The sequence below is a fragment of the Ursus maritimus genome, unplaced genomic scaffold, assembly GCF_017311325.1.
Source record: "Ursus maritimus isolate PB19 unplaced genomic scaffold, ASM1731132v1 scaffold_13, whole genome shotgun sequence".
Lineage (NCBI taxonomy): Eukaryota > Metazoa > Chordata > Mammalia > Carnivora > Ursidae > Ursus > Ursus maritimus.
The window spans coordinates 67,747,338-67,767,342 of NW_024423675.1; the positions used below are offsets into that span (position 1 = coordinate 67,747,338).

The window sequence follows — 20,005 nt, forward strand, 5'->3', positions numbered from 1 at the left end:
CCCCCCCCCCCCCCGCCCCGCATCTTGCTCTCATGACTCCCTGTCCTCACCTTCACCAGGTGGACGTCTTGTCTGCTGAGCTGGTTTTGGGACAGGTACTCTCTGTTCACGATCCACGGGTGTTTCAGGACTTGAACTGCCGTCAGGCGCTGATGAGGGTCCACATGGAGCATCTTGGACACGACGTCCTACGGGGGAGACAGCAGAAGCGGCTCAGAGAGCCTCCTGAGCGAAACCCCTTCATTCCCTCTCACGAAAACCTCACCATTGTTCTCACTGATTCTCTGCATTTGGGGGTCGATGTTTACTTTCGGCTTTAAAGTACGTGAATGATTTTGCATTTTAATCATCATCACCTTAGTGGCTCACCTCAGGTTTGCGATCTTTTTTTTTTTTTTAAGATTTTTTTTATTCATTTGAGAGAGACAGAGAGAGTACAAACAGGGGCAGAGGCAGAAGCAGACTCCCGGCTGAGCTGGGCGCCCGACATGGGGCTCCATCCCAGGACCCTGAGATCATGACCTGAGCTGAAGGCAGATGCTTAACCATCTGAGCCCCCCAGGCGCCCCTCACCTCAGGTTTGTGTCGTATTAAAGATTTTACATGCAAGGAGAAATCAAATGTAGAAATGTTGAATGGTGCGTGTAATTTACTGAACTGCTATTTTAGTAAAAATGATATCCTTCCAAAGGGAGAAACTAGATAACGACCGACCCACAGACGTAAGGCAGTTATGACAATGCATGTAGTGACATTTGTATTAGCACTGTCCACAAACATTGGCTACAAATCATGACCAGCCACAAAACTGTCTGTCTGGAGCCATTACGTGGTCCAACCGGCTAATGTCCCATGGAGTGATTTTCTTATTTGACTGTAAGATAATCACAATAAAGATTCCTACGACTGTGGCTTAAAGACAAAGCTCCACTTCACATTCACACATGGCCCTTCATGCACTGTGTGTGCACACATGTGCACACACACACAATTACAACTGTGATCTGCGTCTGCATGGCATTCGTGATGCTGTCTGCACACGCGTGACGGGCTTGTTTTTGAGAGAGTCATCGGGATTGTCCTCGGCGGAAAGAGGGCCGATGTTACTGCCCCTGTTTTGCAGATGAAAACGCTGACATTTGTAGTGATCAAACAATTGTCCAAGGAAGAGCCATGATGAGAATGCGTGTTTTCCTGCTAGGCTGCTCACCTTCGTGTGGCATTCCCGTGGCATCTCACAGGGAAATAAGGGAGTTAGCGTATGAACATAATATGATGATGTGCTCAACAGAATTTCTGGTCATAAACCACAACAGAGAAATACTCTAGACTAATCCAATATCCTTTTTCAAATAGAGAATACCAATGCCTTTTAATATTTGGTGACACTGATCTTAGTAACTTCTCGAAACAAATATCTCCTAGAAGCAGTATTGTTCCCATTTCCACGTGTAAGACTGAAAGCAGAGAGACCTGTATTGTTCGCTCAAGATCTCATAGTAAAGCAATGTTTCTACGCAGAACATGCAAGGTGCGCAGTAACAACACACAAATCCGTAGACTGTCTGATTTTGGAGAACTGGAGGTTTTGTTGTGTGTTTGGTGAACACAGAGAGGGGAAAAGGCACGGGGCGGATGAGGCAGAAGATACGGCGGTGAAGGGGCAGGAAGAAGTCGTCAAGGTCCCAGGAGGCAGTGAAGCCCTCTGCCTACAGCAGCAATCCTGGTACTTGACTTGATTGCTTTCCTGACACCTTCTCCCTGCCCCCACTCCGCTTCCAAGGTCACCTCATAAAAAACCATCACCATCCAAGTCCTGGTCTACTTTGGGGACCAGAACTAGATAATTCCTATACTCCTTTGAGACAGAGTGGATGGATGGGAGCCCTGGGAGCGTCAAGGTCTGGCACACAGGAAGTGCTCGCTAAATGCCAGCTGCCCTCTCCTCTGCCATCGTCTCTGCCATGACCTCCGCCATCCCCTCTACCACCTCCTTCACCATGCCCTGTTATCTCCTCCATCATTTTTTTCCTACCATCTCTTCCATATCTCTTCCACCATCTTCCCCACCATCTCTTCCATCATCATCTCTGCCACCTCCTCCACCATATTCTCCACCATGACCTCCACCGTGAACTCCATCATTACCTCCACCATCATCTCTACCATCTTCTCTGCCATTCCCTCCATCATCTCCTCCATCATTTCCCCCACTGTCTCTTCCATATCTCCTCCACCATCTTTTCCACCATCCCCTCTGCCATCTCCTCCATCATCTTTTCCACCAACACCTTCACCATGACCTCTATCATCACTTCCACCATCATCTCTGCTACCTCTCCATGATCTTCTCTGCCATCTCCTCCATTATCTCCTCTATCATCTTCTCCATCACTTCTACCCTCTCCTGCACCATCTCTTCTATCATCACCTCCACCGTCATTTCTATCATCTTCTCCACCAGCCCCCTGCCACCTCCTGCATCATCTTCCCCATCATCACTTCCACCATGACCTCTGTCATCTCTTCCACCATCATCTCCACCATTTCCTCTACCATCTTTTCCACCATCCCTTCCACCATCTCCTCCGTCATCTCCTCCACCATCTCCTCTGTCATCTTCTCCATCATCACTTCCACCTTCAGCTCTACCATCTCTTCTACCATCACCTCCACCATCATTTCTATCACCTCCACCATCTCCTCTACCATCTGCTCCATCATCTTCTCTATCATCTCCTCCACCATCCCCTCTGTATTTCTGTATGAGGTCACACAGTGATGACGATGGCAGCACTGGAGTCAGAACCCCAGATGGTCTATTCCTCTTCCAGTCATTTTATGGTAACACAGGAAATAGACTGTTGACGCTGCTTCATACTAGCAGTAAATAGCATTTACTATTTAATTAGAGAGGAATTGATGATCTCATCTGAAAAAGACTAAGTCTGATGTCTCTTTAAACAAGGCTGGTCACAAATAGTGAAGCTGCAGGGAAGCCCCAGTGCAAAGAGTTTTAAAGTAACAGAAATACACCCCTGTCCCAGAGTTCTTCTTGATCAGTCTGTGATCATTCAGGGCACTCAGTTTGCAGCATCACTAAAAGTGTGACGGTTAATTTTATGTGTCAACTTGGCTAAGAAATGGTCCCCAGTGTTTGGCCAAATACCAGCCTAGATGTTGCTGTGAAAGTCTTATTAAGATGAGATTAACATTGAAATCAGCCAACCTGGAGTTAAGCAGATGACCTCCATGATGTTGGTGGGCCTCATCCAATCAGTTGAAAGCCTTAAGATAAAAAAGACCAAGGTTTCCCAAGGAAAGGGAAGTCTGCCAGCAGATGGGCTTTGGACTCAGGCTGCAATGCCAACTCTTGCCTGAGTTTGCAGCCCGCTGACCTACTCTGTAGATGTTAGACTTATCAGCCTCCACAATCTTGTGAACTGATTCTTAAAAACAAATCTTTGTCTCTGTGCTTCTCCCCATCCTATTTGTTCTGTTTCTCTGGAGAATCCTAGTACACCAAGACAGCAGAAAATGTGAAAAGTGCTATAAGAAGAGTTTTGCAAAAAAAAAATTGAGAAGCTAAAAAAAAAATCTATGAGGTAAAATACATGAGTTATTTATATGAAAGGTACCCTCCAGCTGCCTCGCAAATGCAATTATTGATAGCAAATCGCCACGCCCGCGACGCAAGAGCAGTGGGAAACACTCACCTTTGCGGCATCGGAGATCGAGTCCCAGTTCCCCCCAGAAAGGGCGTACTTCCCACTGCCAATCCTCGCCAGAATCTCCTCAGGAGTATCGTCCGGTCCGTTTGCAAAGGGGGTAAATCTGCCAATGAGAATGCGTGGTTATGAGCTCCCATTTTATGACCAACAGTAGAGTTCACAGCTTGATATCGCCTCTTTCTGTGGTTGTTGCTTGTTTTTTTTTTTTTTTGTTTGTTTGTTTGTTTTTTTTAAGTAGGCTCCACACTAACATGGAGCCCAATGTGGCTTGAACTCACAAACCTGAGAGCAAGACCTGAGTGAGATCAAGAGTCAGACGCTTAACCGACTAAGACACGCAGGCACCCCTGCCTCTGTGTTGTTAGAAAGAATAGCTCTTTCTTTGCCATCACGTTCCAAATTCAGGATTTGTGGGAAAGTGTCGCTTATTTCTTATGCTATGTCCATCTTCCTTACGTGGTCAGTGGTGCAGGCCAATAAGGCAAGTGTAGAAAACTCTGTGGACTCAAGCACAAGAGCATCCGTGGACCGTTTCGGGCTCCCCTGGTGACCGTGTTACAGTGGTTGGCCCGGTCATTCGGTTTCCACAGTGAGATTGTGGTATAATGGAGGACAGCCTGAGATTTGAAGTCTGAGAGACCCATGGTAGATCTATTACCAACTTTGGTTCTTTGACATATTAACTTTTTAAAACTCAATTGCACAATGGGTGGAATAACACACTTGCAGGGACCCACACGGACACATATAAGACGCCATCGGCATCTGCCCCCCTGTGAGTTATTCTCTCAGCTCCCAACATAAACCAGGGCATGTCGACCCATGCCTGCTAGAAAAGGAACTCTCTGTGATCCTCATGGCACTTCTTTTGGTGGCCAAGTTTGTGATCTGAGGTTCATGTACAGACGTGAGTATCAGAAGAATCGCAGGGCAATCCAACGGTGTGACGCTGGAAGGGCCTGGATGCCTTACCTGCTACTGTGGTCCTCAAGGCCCAGCTCCAGGCTCCTACAGACACTGATTACTCATGTATCACCACATGCCTCATTAAGGCCACAAAAAGCAGGCCACTCCCATTCATTCTTGTGGGGCTTCTTGTCCATTCTGCTACAGTAAGCAGGACTGGATGGTCTAGAGCTCTTTTTTCCTTCTATGCAAATCCTTAATAAACTTAAGACATAGGTCTCCCTGGGTTTCTTAGGATGCTAGATCTTTAAGGCTGGAAGCCTTACAGACCACACAGTGTCCTCTTCTCATTCAAAAGTGAGGGAAGTGAAGCCAATAAGGGTCAAGGAGTCCAGCCCAGATGCAGAGCTGGTGAGGGGCAGACTCGGATTGGAAGCAGATGTGTGCACGGCAGACCCGACCCTCCTTCTGAAACGCCGGCTGTCTCATCTGGTGGCGACGCAAGTCAGTCACCTGCCTTTACCTGGCCACCTACCTTGAGGTGCTGTTTGGCCAGGAAGCTTTTAGGGGTGCTTCTTAACTCAAGAGAATGGTTTTAAGAGAAGATGTCTCAACCTCTTAAGGGGGCGGCATGGTGCCGGGGAGAATGTGGACACGTGGTCAGAGGCGTGGGTTTTTGGTCGGTGAGCTGAGGCCTGCGCTCCAGTTCCCTAATTCCGGAGATATATTTTAAAGAAAACACATGGCCAACTTTCTTATCCCTGTTCTTCAGTTGTCCTGAAAGTGCTAATGAAGTGTTTACCCAAGACCTGTGAGTGTGTGTCCCCACCCGTGCCCCAGGGCAGGGCTGACCCTGGGCTGAAGGGACCTCCCCCGAGATGTCTGCCTCAGGATGTCTCAGGCACGTATGCCATCGCGCGCTGACACCTATGGGAGGGTGTACATTACCCTGCCAGCATGGTGTATAACAGGGTCCCCAAACTCCAGATGTCACATGCCGCGTCGTAGCCTTGCCGCTTCAGGACCTGGAGGAGGGAAAGCAGACAACAGGTGAGCGCTTGGTAAGAAAATTCGAGTTCACGGTGTGTTGTTCTGATGAGCCCATGAGCTGGGCAGGTGGGGGAACAGGGAGATAGCGTTTATTAACGCCAAGTCAGCCATGATGCCCTGCAGTGGGATTCCCCAAAGACCCCAGACACGGGAACCACAGCTCTTGCTAGATACGTGACAGATAGCTTGGAAACACTTGATTTTTAAGGCAGAACTTTAAAACAATTATGGCAAAGTATACATAGCATGACATTTACCGTCTTAATCAGTTTTAGGAGCACAGTTCATTTGTTCAACCATCTCCATCCATCTCTTTCCTCTTGCAAAACTGAAACTGTCCCCATTACAGTTACTCCCCACGCCCCTCACCCAACCCTGGCTCCCACCCTCCTCCTGTCTCTGTGGATTTGGCTGCTTTAGGGACCTCCTATGAATGGAATCATGCAGTAATCATGCTTTTCGGTCTTGCTTATCAAACATGACATGACGTGCTTTAGGTTTGTCCCTGTGGCAGCGTGGGACAAGATCTCCTCCCTTTTTAGGCCAGTTCTCCTTGTATGAATGCACCACATTTCGTTCGTCCCATCAGCCGTCGCTGGACAAATGCTGCTGTGCAGGCGGGGAGGCAAACAGCTGCTCCTGTCTCTGCTTTCAGTGACATTGGGGATCGGCATTACCGTGTCACATGGTAGTGCTATGTTTAATTCTCTGGGGAATAGTTAAGACAGAAGAATTTGCATGTGTCCTGGGATTACATGCTTCAGCAGAGGGCGGTCCTCTGATATATTCACAGTGGAATAACCGTACAGAGAGCAGCACAAATGCTCATGGGTTCCTGTACATCGCTGGATTTAGCACCAACACGGAGTCAGAAGACCTGTGTTCAGTCTTCTTAGACACAAAGGCGAGGGGTGCATCCTCCCATCGTTGTATCACTGATGCTGCGTGGCAGCCAATGCGGGCAGACTGACTGAATGTCCATTGTTCCAGCACGTGCGTCCCCAGCTGAGTGACCTTCAAAAGTCACGCGCACATGTTGGACCTGGTTGTTTTTTTTAATCCACTCAGTGTGGCTAATAGTATCTACCCTGCGTACTTCATACGGCATATGAAGATACAAGTAAAAACTATCGGTAATAAAAGTGCTTTGTAAATGGTTAAGTAATAGACCAATTTAAGATACTCTATAATCACCAGAATCAATACTATCAATACTAGTATTGATCAAGTAAGGCAATAATAGAGGCTCATAAGCAGATTATGTTAAAGGGGGCCACAGGTGGCATCTGGGAAACCTAAAAGTGGCCTCACAGCTCACCTGTGTGGGTCCATCCATATCTCGGCTCAGCACACTGCTGCCTTCCTCACGACCACTGGTGGGGGCTACTCAGCTCGCAGACCCACTACCAGGTGCCAGGGGCCTTCTTTTTTTCTTTCTTTTCTTTCTTTCTTTCTCTCTTTTTCTTCCTTTCTTCCTTTCTTCCTTCCTTTCTTCCTTCCTTCCTTCCTTCCTTCCTTCCTTCCTTCCTTCCTTCCTTCCTTCCTTGTAGGCTCCATGCCGAGTGTGAAGTCCAATGGCAGGCTCAAACTCACGACCCTGAGCTCAAGATCTGAGCCGAGATCAAGAGTTGGACGCTTTTCTCTTCGGACTTGCTGTGCTCCTCATTGCAGCCCTAGTTCAGTTTCACCCACAGCCAGAAGGATCCACACAGACTCCGATGTCTGCTCTCCTTCTTGACCCCGCATCCCACCAGCCACGGGTCCTGCTCTAGCGGCCTCTCAGGTTTTGTTGCTTACTTAACACATGACACTGGGTTTGCTTCATACACAGCAGTGACTTCAGAGCCTAACGAAACCATCCCCAGGGAGCCTGAGAAGGGGCAGACGTACAAGATGGTGCTGCCGAGATGCTCCGAGTCTGGATGCGGGCTGAGAGCCCCCCTGCAGAACACTACGGGCCCTCATATTAACTCCCACAGCGCTGGCTTGCTTCTGCCGTGGAAACCGGTCTGGAGCAGAGCTCCGGCACAAGGGGAATCCGCGAACGCCGTCTCCCCTGTCTGTGTTGTTGTAGGTAGATTTCTGATCCCAGGTGACACAGGTGACCCGTGAGCTTCCTTCCGGGCGGCATGACAGGCTGCCTGCATTATCTCTCCGTAACTCCAGGCAAATACGCGGAGCTGATCCAAATGGCCTACTGCACGGTCACAATTTTACATAAAAACATCACCACTAAACATTTTACAAATAGGAGAACGATAAAATAACTGTGTTTGAGCAAGGTCAGTGGCTGGCTCTTTCTCTGACTCGTTTCTCCTCTCTAACATGACCACTGGACTAAATCAAGGTGACTCTGAGGGGCCAAACGATCCCCCCATTCCTTCGCCCTGGGAGAGGGCTCATCTCCGCCAGCTCGGAGCTCTTACCTCCGGGGCAACGAAGTTTGCCGTGTAGCAGGGTGTCATCAACAGCCCGTTCTCGGCTCGAAGCTGCTTGGCAAACCCAAAGTCACAGATCCGGATGGACTCCGGGTCCCCAGACTCGTCCATGTACAGTATATTACTGGGCTTCAGGTCTCGATGAACCACCTGGGAAGGCAGCGGGCGGGGTTGGAGCAGGAAGGGGAAAGGGGAAGCATTCAGAAGGTAAGGGGTTTTTTGGGATTGTGACTCTGAGCAGGTCCTGCAGCTAGAAGCCAGTGGACTCGGCTGCTATGTTCTTCAGGGCAAGTCTTCCCTCCTCTCTTGCTCTCTCATTGTCATTCAAGTAGGTAAGTAAGCAGCTAGCCCAAATGAGAGAATTGCATACAAGGCAATGTGGCGCTGAGTTCAGGTGACGGGACTACAAGGATTTGTACGGGTAGATGTTCCCGTGTGCCTGGCACGCTCCAGCGCGGTGAGGGGCTCACTGGAGAGCGAGGCGGACGCGCAGCCTCTGTCGTGGGGCAGGTGACCCATGGGCAGGGATCAAGCGATCGACTGGAGCCCTACAGAGGCACCTGGGGGGTGGGGAGGGAGGTGCAGGTGCTCTGAGCACAAGGGACGGGGTCGGAGAAAGCTGTCCTGACGCCCCAAAGCAAAGCAGCTATTTGGGGGCACACAGCGATTTCTTCTGACGGGCACAGAGGCCGACTGGGAGCACACACGTGTGCCCTCACACAGCCTGGAACCCACACGTCTCTTCTGTCCTGGTAAAACCCAGGGGCAGGAGATGGAGGGAAGGGGAAGGGACACACGCACGCAGCCAGCTTGGCTTACACAGGCCCCAAAGGCAGGGGAGCAGGCCCATTACCTCCCTCATTAAATAGAAGCCAATCTGGAAAGACCGTCATCCCAAGGGTCTCCTCTAGAGTTTGACTGTTCTGGGAAAACGCTTTGCACTCCCAGACCACCAGATCACCACAGAAAGGCCCGTGGCGCGGAACATCTTCCCGTTGGGAGGTGGCTGCATTCGAAACGCCTGTGACCACACGTGCAGGGCGGCTGCGGAAGCACTGCTTCACGGGAGGTTCCCCGAGATGGGGACTGGAAGCGGAGAGCCAGGCGGGAACCCCGGCCTGCCCCTCCCTCGTGGGCAACCAGACCTGGGCAAGAGGCTTCACCTCTTTCTGCTCTAGTCTCCCGGTCTGTAAATGGGTGTAATGTGGAGCTTAGGGCTGCAGGGACGAAGAGCACAGAGCAGCACCTGGAACCCGGTGAGGGCCAGGGCAGAGCGCGCTCCCACTGTCTCTGTCACCTGTAGGATTCCTCTGTGTCGGCTAAGGAACCCAGCTGTGAACAGAGCAAGTGGTGAACCCCAACACGTCCATTTATCAAGCCCAAACACTTTTTCTCTATAACTGGTCCAGGCACACTGAATTTCCCCACTAGCTGCTGGGCACGCGGTGTGTGCAATGATCTCAGGCACGGGAGGGGTGGCTGTGGTGCAGAAGGAAGCCTGGACGACCAGGCTCCCCAGCTCTGGAGCCAGGGCACTCCCTCCCGGGCCAGTCTCTCCTGCTGTTATGCTACCCGCGTGGCCGCAGGCTGCCGGGGAGGGCGGCAGGCTTACCCCCTGCGAGTGGAGGTAGTCCATGGTTTTGGTGATCGTGCACAGCACGTCGCTGGCCTCCCGCTCCGAGAAGCAGCGCTGCCGGAGAATGCGGTCCAGCAGCTCCCCGCCGCGCATCAGCTCCATCACCAGATACACGAACTTCCCGTCGTCATAGACCTGGGTGGCAGAGAACGGAGCACGTGGTCACCCTGGCCCCCCTGCGTGCGCAGGCCTGCCTGCCACGGGGGAGAAGGGCAGCCCCGGAGGCGGCAGCGGCCAGTGCACAGGCTGGGGGCTCGTTGCCCCCCAGGGTGTGAAAACAAGGCTCCGGGTGAAAGTGAGAGAACGGCCATCGCAGTCCTACCTGACGTGGCTGTTAGGGAAAACCAGCTTTAATAATCTGCTGCAAAGCACAGAATGAGTCAGCGAGGCCAGGCGCTTGCAAGGGTGAGATTTTAGCTGACATGACTTGTCCTGATCTGGCCCCACCCTTGCCGTGGAGATCTTCAGAGGTGGAACCAGGGCCGTTGGCACAGAGCCGAGCCCCTCAGACTTCAGTGTGCACACCCCCGGGGGGGTCTTGTTAGGCGGCAGCGTCTGGCCCAGCAGGCCTGGGTCATGTCCAGCCAGCGCCCAGGGGCCCTCCCTCCCGCTGCACCGTGGACGAGCCTGGGAGCCGCCAGACCCTGGAGTCCAGCGGGGAGGGGAGGCAGAGGCAGACAGAATCTACCCTATTGTAGCAATTCTTGTATCTCAGGAAAGCGATGGAAAAAGAGAGCTCTGTCACCCCACCTTCACTCTCCTGAACTTGAACAACAGCCCCCAAGGCCCTCCGCTTTGGCTCTTCCCATGACACACGCGTGTAGACAGCAATTACCCTGCGCGGGTGTCCAGGAGTTAGAAGGACCTTGTGGAAATGGGGCCGAGCGCCTATACACGAGTAATTCTTAGCTTATGAATCACTGAGTTTCCAGAACAATTCACTAAAATAGTTCGCCTAACTCGGAGCTCAATGCAAGATAGAAAGTTGATTTTGGTGTATTTATTTCCAGTTTATGCCTCAAAAAAATGCTCTACTTTTGAGAATGTGCATACGATGGCACCTTCAGCTCAGAATCACTCACCCCAACATAATGACAGTGGTTTGAAGAGCTTAGGAGTTTTCAAGTTAGCTGACGTCTGCTGGTGGATCTCAACATAAACACCAAAACCGCCGGAGGACCGGGTTGCACCGTGAAGGTGCCTGGGACCGTGGGGAGATCGCCAGCTCACTCCGCGCGGGTCAACATAGGGATTGTTTCACAGTTTCCTCCGAGGTGAACTGGCATTCTGCAGCCCCCTTGCTCCAGGAATTGATGGGGCCCAAAGGGAAGTTGAGGCAGCCCCCAGATCCTGAGGGTTTGGGTTCATGACCCTGAAATCATTCTGGAGTGTGAGGGCAAAGGTGGCGAGGGGACAGGTCTGTCTCCCCTCGGGCTCCCCGCGCCACAGCCCCGGGCTCTGTGCTGGGCTTCCGAGGGGGTGGGCTCCTGCTGCCTTCCGTCTCCCGGGCTGGGGACCACTCCTTGCCCAGCAGAAGCAGAGGGAGCTGGGAGGAGCGCCACAGCCAGAGCTCAGTCTGGGGTCTCAGATCTGACCCAGCCCTGTCTCAGCCACTCCAGACTCCCTTTCTGCTGGGTTTCGGAACGGCACCGAACACCACCACCTCTGGATTAGAATCCGCACCAGCTTCTCTTCCTCGCTCATAGTCCACGTTACCGGATTTGGGAGTGGGGGGGGGGGTGCTGTCCGAGACTGGAACTCGGCAGCCGCCGGGCGATTACAAGGTGCTGGCGGCAGAGGCGGGCTCCGGCGCACACTCGGGGGCGGCAGCAGGGGCTGAACCCATGCGGGTGCCGGGTGAGGCGCACTTACGTCCTTGAGCGTGATGATGTTCGGGTGCTGCCCGTACCTCAGCAGGATCTCGATCTCTTCCGAGGGGTCTCTCTTACTCTTGTCGATGATCTGGAATACACGGAGCAGGGGACGTGAGGCGCGGGACGGCGTCGGCTGGCTCGGACCCTTCTGCCCCCTCCCCTCCCCCCAGCTCCCGCTCCCGCAGGATAAATGACGGTTGCCTACACGTTCACGGCCGTCCTCCATCCCAACTAGCGGCAGAGCGACATTGACAAAAAGCAGGCACAAGCCTGGGACACAGATTTTATGAAATTACAGGGTTGGAGAGGGAAGGGTGGGCTTGGGGGGCTCACACAGGCACCCGCAAACAGCAGCAGGCGCTCTCAATCACGGAGGCAGGCTCTGAGTGGGTGGCCGATGCTCGTCGCGCTGTCCGGAGCGGGCTCCAGCACCCGCGGTGCACCTCTCGCCGTTCTCTGCGGCAACACAACAGCCGCAGCGGGACCGAGTGCATGGTTCTCCCCAGGAGACGGCGGGACTGGCGGGCTCACCGAGTCGGCCGCTGGCTGAGACACACACGTTCCTTCCCCTCCGCCACCCAGCGTCTGTATCCCACGTCTTAAGGTAACAGGTACAGTCCTTCCGCCAATGAAAACAGCTTCCAAAGACAGGACAAGGTCACGAATAGAAGCCTACTTCGAACAGGGAGGCCTCTGTTGGCAGATAATGGCTGATGTCTCTGGAGGTGGCCTGCTTGCTCCCACTTCCACGGGGATGGAACCGTTGGGGTAGGGGTCCTCACCCAAGTGAATCCCAAGCACGTGCGTTAGAAACAGCACCAGAACGGAAGAATCCTTCATACTGTTTTCGACATCAGTTTCACCTAATTTGAAAATATGTGCTCTTTGGAGAATGCCATAATTTGACTACGGAGCAGGAAGGAGATTGGCTTTGACCTTCTCTCAGGTCAGACTTGCAGCGGAGCTTTGCGTGGAACTCAATCTCTTTTGTTTAATATACAGACTGTTGGGACGCTGCCCCCGGACACCCCTGGTCTCTCCCCTTTGCTGTTAGGAGAGAGCACCCCAGTGCCCGCGCTCCTCTCTGCATCTCGGCTTTAAAGCCGGCAGCCGAGCTCCGATGACACTGGCGCCCCAGGACTCCGAGCCCAGCGACACGCACTGTCAAACAAGCCAAAGTTAAGCTCCCTTTCTTGACACGTTTTTCTCCTTTGCTACATTTAACTGCACCAAAATTCCAGCGGGAACGCCAGGATTGCTTCTAGTATTGAAAGAAGCTAGCAGATGGTGCAGCGTTCTAAGGGCGGGACTTTCTGAAGGTGTCTTCAGCAGTGTGGGGGTCGAATACACTGCTTGGAGTGCGTGCTGGCCAGCGGGGTTCTAGGACCCCTTTTTCTTCTTCTTCTTTTTTTTTTTTTTAAGATTTTATTTATTTATTTGACAGAGACAGCCAGTGAGAGAGGGAACACACGCAGGGTGAGAGGGAAAGGAAGAAGCAGGCTCCCAGCGGAGGAGCCTGATGCGGGGCTCGATCCCAGAACGGCGGGATCACGCCCTGAGCCGAAGGCAGACGCTTAACGACTGAGCCACCCAGGCGCCCCTCTAGGACCCCTTCTGCTCCAACAGCCCTTGGGGGTCATTCAGTCTCTCAGGGCTGTGACCTTCTCTTTGAAACCTGAGAAAGTTAAAATGCATTAGATTCTTAAAAAATGAGTGGATTTTTAAACAATTAAACAAATACATTTTTTGAATAAAATTTCATGATAAAAGTGGTGTGTTGTCAGCATAAATCTGTTTCATCATCCTCACAATGGAGTTGGAAGCAGGAAGCTTTTTCTTTCCTGCCAGCGGCCGGGGAGGGGGGGCAGTTACAGGACCGGGTGGGGCAGCTGCACAGAGATACGTCCAACGGGAGCTCGGGGCTCTCCCTTCCTGCTGTGGGGTCTCCCCATGGCAAAGCTGACCAGAAGCTGGAGGACAAGGCTGGGCACTGCGATGTGGCCGCTGGGCTCAGAGAGGGGGGTGGGGGGTGCGCAGGGGAGATGGGGCACCCAGCCTGGAAGGGCAGGCGTCCGGGAGAACCGTGGAGGCGCAGTTCCTACAGCCGCCCTGCTGGCCCTCCACCAGCCCCGGATCTGGCAGGGGGGAAGTGGGGTCCGCACAGCCGCACGGTCTGTTCAGACCCAGGGCTTGTTAGATCCTCACTGTGGTCAGTCAGCGAGCGCTGGCTGCTTCTGCCCACACATCTTTTTCTGGAATTATTATTAACAGAGACGCTGAGCCGGGAGGCAGGGTTACTGGTCCCTGAGCCCAAGCTGCAGTCTGGGCAGGAGGGACGGCAGGGCCCAGAGAGATGTTCCGAGCAGGCTGTTCAGACGTGTCAAGGAATGAATTTCCTCCCCGTGGGACCGGTTTCCTGGGATTGCCATTGTTAGACTTGCTCCTAGTTCAAGAAAGCGCTGGTGGATCATGTTCCTTATTCTGAGAACAACACTGACTTACAATCTTCCTCAGGCAACATAACCAGGGAAGGAATTCCCAGTCAGCGCGGTGAGCAAGGCCGGCTCTCCGCCGTGCTGGTGCTCAGATGATCCTGGCAGAACCACAAAGGAGTCGGAGGAACGGTCTCTGTCCTTCTCATCCCGCAGCGGCTGCAGAGAGCGGGCAGGACGCCGCACGGGGTCAGCCCCCCACCATGGCCCTTAAACAGCCCACCGCCGTGTTGCTCTCCAGCAAGCTGCACGTTTACGGGGTAAGTCAGCACCCCCGGGACGCCACGGATGGCAGACGAGGACTCTCTCTGCAGGTGAAGCATGTGGGGACAGACGTATCAGGAGCACTTCTCTTTTCTTCCTTTTAATCAATCAATCCATTAATTAATGTAAGCTTTACACCCAATGTAGGGCTTGAACTCACGACCGTGAGATCAAGAGACGCAGGCTCTACAGACTGAGCCAGCCAGGAGCCCCTCCTGTGCATTTTTATTCCTGGCTGCGGAGATAGGAACAGGAGGGGAGAGGAAAGGAGGCCTCACCGTCCGCAGCACGCTTTCCTCTTGCATCTCTGCCCCCTCCACCTTCCTCTTCTCTGGCTCTCTCTGGCGTGCCCCTCCTGGGACACTGAGTCCTCGGGGAAATGGGCTTTGCAGTGATCCAGAGGAGGGGCTCACAGGCTTGCTGCAGGCCCCTGAGGCGGGGTACTTCCACGGGCTTGTTCCCAGGATCAATGCCATATGTGAACAGGGTAGTGGAGCACGCAATGGTTCATGAGATTTCACAGACGGCTTCTCTCGTACAATTAATTTAAATAAACGACACAGCGGGAAGACTGAGTTTTCCTGCTGGAAACAATTAAAATTCCCATGCCGATCAGTTTTCCTTCTAAAAATAAGCTCTATTCATGTCAAACATTTGTCTCAATCCTGGTGTTTTTGGATGGCAACTTACATACACATGAGAACACGCGCACAGGAGCGCCCATGCTCTTGTAACCGTCTGCTGAGAACACAAAACGGGCTCCGCGTCAGGACAGCCTGCCCAGCTCCTGGCAGACGAGCGTCGGCCCCACCTCCTCCCTAGAATCAAGGACCGGGTGACACAGACTCACACAAGAGAAGGCATGGATTGCCAGGTGGAGTCAACCCCATCCCAAAGGCAGGGCCGGAGGGCTGGTGGCAGAACAGCAGGGAACATACGAGAAAAGGAACCTGGATCCGGTGTCACGGGCACCTCCGCTTCTCCAGTTACACCTTCACTGTAACGTTTAGGGAGCTTAGATGGTCATCAAAACCACACATGTTTTCCTTGCAGATCCCATGACTTGGGCTTAAATTTACCACGGCTCCGCCCCAACCACTCTGCATGGAGGTGTCATTCCTTCAGGATCTGGGCCTTGCAGAAAGCAGGGAGTGAGCTGGAGAGGAGCCTCAGGGCCCCACCCCATGGAAGCGAGAGGCAGTGCCCCGGGGAGGTCAAGGGCATGCACGGTTGGACGCTCGCTGGCTCTCCCACTTACAGGCTGGGTGTCCTTGTGTGTGTTGTTGACCTGTTGGTCTCTGTGCCCTCGAGGGGATGATGACAGTAATTACATCCTGTGTCATGAAGATCAACGGACCTAACATGCGGAGCATTTCGAGTTTGGCAAGATTGGCACATAGTGAGCGCTGTTTGCGGTCATCATTGTTGTCGTAACAGGATGGTCGAATTTGCGCTAAGTCTGAATTCTATCTCATGCCTGCTGCTCCTGGTCTCATGAACTTCAGGTGTTGTATGGTTTGCTCCCTAGAAACTTACTGATGTTTTGTTTCAAAACCAAGGATCGAGGTGGCAAAAGCAGTACCTTGGGTGTGTATGTGAGTTCTGCACCCTGCGAGCAGCACACACCTGAGTCGTCCACAGACACCCCCCGGAACTCTCTCGAGGTGCACCGTCCTTGCTTCCTGCCTTTTATGCAAACTGACTTCCTGGGCTGTCTGGAACACGCGCCTCATCATGTGGAGCCACGAAGACTCCAAAACAAAACAGAAACCAACAACCCTCTAACGCAGTTCGTGTAAAGTGGGTACAGCACCTTTGATGGAGAGAGTACTAATGATTTTTTCTATTCAACTCAACCTCTCCCCAACAAGTGCGGCTCAGTCATAGTTCCCTTCTGCACGTCGTAAACGACTCTGTGTCAACCTTATTTTAAATGGAGAGTCACTCGCGCCCGGCCATCTGTGCAGTTCTATGTCATGTTATCTCAAAGTCCTGCACAATTTCATCTCCGCTCCTCACCTTCCGGGGCTGGCTCTGAAAGCAAAGGCCAACTTGGGTTGTGCATCGGAGCGTTGTGTGGTTTTGCCCCTTGGACGCAGCTCTGCGTGCTAAGAAAGTGGGGCACAGCTGTTCAACTGCCAAGCGCCCGACAGAGGGGAGAGGAAGAGAGGACATCGCGGTTTTCCCACCCCCTCTCAGCACGAGCTGGGCATGCTGGTGGGACATCCTACGCCGAGTCAGCCTGAGCTGGTGCCCATGAGGAGGATGAGGGCCTGAGGGCAGGCTCTCCGTGGAAGATCGGGGGCCATTGGGGGGCAGCACCAAACCCTGGGGACTCAGACTCTGCAGCAACACTTCCTGAGTCCCTACTGCGTGCGCACCGCGCTAAAGGCTTCGTTACGTGGTAGCTAGACCTGGCCTCGCTAATTTAAGAGCTGCACAGAAAAATGCAGCCAAGAATACACGCAAGACCAAGTCTTGCTGACTGGGAGTATACTTGGGTGGAGAGGTTTAAATACGGCCTTAAATGTCATTAATGTGATGACAGAGTAATTATAGTGACAAAATTAGGCTCCCATAAGACAGAGAAATAAGCTTAAAGCAAAACACAGTGATATTTCCAAGATGTGAGAGCTAATATATCCCATGTGCTCCGAGACTGACGGCCCAGTCTGCTCGGAGCTGAGGGCGGGCCCCGCCCGCCCCTGGGAAGGCTGTGCCCTGGCACTTCCAGCTCCGTCCGCCAGAGGGCCTGCCCTGCCCTGAGTAGCGCACAGAAAGCACTGGGCTCCGCTCAGAACATCATCCTGCTGCTAAGAGTCAGAGGAGGCACACGCCACCCTCATCTCCCAGAGATCAGTCTCCCGGAATTTATCTGCAGGAGGCATCCATCCCCCAGCCGCAAAGGATGCGTTAGGCTGAGGCTCTCAAGCTCAGCCCCACTGACATTATGGGCTGGGTAATCCTGTGTCCAGGATCCTGGGAGGGGCCGTCCCGTTCAGGACGTTCTGCTGCATCTCTGGCCCCTACACATGAGGCCTCAGTGGCGACCCCCACCCCAGCTATGAAAACCAGAGTGTCTCAGACATCCCCAGTGCCCACCCCCCCGCGCCCCCCATTATGACTGCCCCAGGCAGAAGCCCCTGCCCTCTGACCGCAGTCCCGCTGTTCATCAAAGTCGCTGCATACATTTTTCTGCTCATTACTCAGGGGCGAGTTTTCTGAATCAATGCAGTGCGGTGAGGAGGCCCCAGCTGGCTCGGACTGGACCGCTTCTCAACACGAAACAAACACCCCTTTTCCGTGCACGTGGGAATTTGGAGGGCTGGGTCTGCCAACTGCTCGCGTGCTAGCCAGGGTGCGGGGCTGAGTCCAGCAGCGGAGGCTCAATAAGACGTCTGTTGACCTGGGGTCCAACTCGCACGCCAAGTCATTAAATGCCACGCTCTCAGGGCTAGGCTATGTTACAGGACATTCTTCGTTTTGCTAGTTCTTCCATCCCTAAGTGAGGATACTGCCATTCATCCACCAGTCAGCTGACACAGACAAAGGCTAAAGAATATTTCCATTGTGTTCTACCTGGAAAATGCTGAAAACGGGACAGAGGTGCAATCTGCAGGATGATACATTCAGTAATAAATGGGCCCATCCTGAATACGGAGCTCTTTGCCTTGAAACTCCTGCCAGTTCTTTGCCTTTGAAGGAAATCCAAACCAGGACCCAGGACCTGACGGCTGTCCTTGCAACAGGCAGCTCACACGGGCTTCTGACCCAGCTCTGGGTCCCGGGGGGCTGTGCGGTGAAGGGGAGCAGCTCCTCCCTGCGCTTGGTGAATTTAAACACCTTCCAGACAATAAATGATGACCCACAGTGGTCTCAGTGAGGAGCGGGGAAGTCCTGCAAGGTCCGCCAGCTCCCTTTGTCCAGGGAACTTCAAGGCTTGGAAAAAAGAACAGGAAGACCCGGCTTTCTGCCTCGCAGAGCTACAGCCATGCGTCTGGTTTCTGGGCCCTGGGGTGAGATGCCCCAGAAGTTCCCGGCACAGCGTGGCCTCAGCAAGAGAGTCAGGACCGAGGTAAAGCCATGGAACAAAGCTGAATTCAGACGGTGTTTTCATAAGAGAGCTGGCTACGGGGACAGTACGGGGAAACACGCCACTGCCTCTGTCAATGGGAGATTTATTTTCAGAGGCACAAAACGCAGCTGACAGAGGCAGGCTGTTTTCTCGAAGGGCATCGTGGCCACTGAGCCAGCCAAACAATGGGCGCGTTTCTCCATGCTCAATGGAAGCAGGGATTGTTTCTAGGATGGCTGCTGGTCACCCGATAAACGGCTGAAGGAATGCTGTGAGAAATGACCCAGGCAGAAAATTCTCTGAAGTCCACGCGTGTGGGAGGCGTGTGTGCTGTACGTCCTGCAGCAGGAGTGCAGTCCCGGTCCAGGGCGGAGGGCAAGTGCACGCACGTTGGGCGCACCTGCCCACGGGAGCAGCATCTGCGCGGGCACACAGGGCGTCCACGCACGCACGCCTCTGAACGCTCCCAGGGAGACGGAGACACGACACTCCTCACCAGCCCAGGTCTTTGGAACGCGTGGAGCCCCGCACGCCCATTCTGCAGCGGTCACTGCTGGCCACACCACGTGTGTTCCTGGGGTCCCGTGCTGCCGCTGCTGTCGGACGCCGGGGCTGACAGCAGTGCCAGTGCGTGTGCCCACTGCTCCCGGGAACCGCGCCGCGTGCCCTTCTGTGGCTTCGGGACTCCGGGTGGGCTGAGCACCGGGAGTCTGCCCAACCCACAGACTATCCCTCCGTATTCCAAACGTTCTTTCCTGCTTGAGGACTTCAAGATACATTTGTCAGCAAGCCAGCAATTTCCAACCCAAACGAGACCAAAGGGCCTAGTTTTTTGGGGCTGGTGCCTTGTTTTGACAGAGTTGAACATTTGCTCAGTGCGAGAAACACGGGGCGTGGGTGACCCACGAAGGAACGGGGTCATCTCCCCGCAGGCACCATTTCGAGCAATTTCTTCTGACTTAGGAAAATTGCAGTGGAAGGCCGTGCTCCTTTTACGCTGCCGCTGCTGGACGGGTCGCATGCTTCCCCAAATGTTCCGTGAGGGGCCGGCACAGCGCCACGTGGCACGGGCGTGACCGGGTCAGCCGTGCTGACGCCACAGGCTGGAGCCGGCTTCTCGAGGGGCTCGAGGTCAGTTCCGTGGGGAAGCAGCGGCGTTAGAGCTCTCTGGCTCTCTTGTGGAGAGAATGCACAGTTCACGCTTTTTACAGAAACTCGGTTATGCTTTCGGCCGGAAGCTTTAGCTTTTAGTCCACATTTCACCAACCAGAAAACTCAAGAAACTGGTATTTGGGATTTCTAGGTCAAATATCAAATCTAGCAACAATTACAGAAGCTACAGGTATTCTGTAGAGATTGGATTCTGGATAACTCTAGATAATTTTTGGTATTTACTTTTTTTGATGTTTAAGTTTGCACAGATATTACCAGTTTATGCCTCTATTCGTTTCTTTGAGTTAATTTCTGGTGACTGTTGCTTCCTCCTCCCCCCCCCCCCCCCCCCACTCCAGCCCCCTCAAACAACACTGTGCCTGTCCC

The 20,005-nt window shown here is 53.2% G+C and overlaps 1 protein-coding gene across 4 annotated transcripts in view; it reads right to left on the reverse strand.

The window, feature by feature from the left end:
- The window catches only part of RPS6KA2 (ribosomal protein S6 kinase A2), a 328,772-nt gene that overhangs the window by 2,406 nt on the left and 306,361 nt on the right, over window positions 1–20,005 (reverse strand). For all 4 annotated transcript variants that reach the window (XM_008688472.2, XM_008688469.2, XM_008688471.2 and 1 more), the window contains 6 exons: window positions 11,634–11,723; window positions 9,738–9,896; window positions 8,114–8,275; window positions 5,586–5,662; window positions 3,717–3,834; window positions 51–188 (listed from right to left, as the gene is read on the reverse strand). In XM_008688472.2, coding sequence (XP_008686694.1) covers window positions 51–188; window positions 3,717–3,834; window positions 5,586–5,662; window positions 8,114–8,275; window positions 9,738–9,896; window positions 11,634–11,723 — 744 coding nt within the window. The remainder of the gene's footprint in view (window positions 1–50; window positions 189–3,716; window positions 3,835–5,585; window positions 5,663–8,113; window positions 8,276–9,737; window positions 9,897–11,633; window positions 11,724–20,005) is intronic.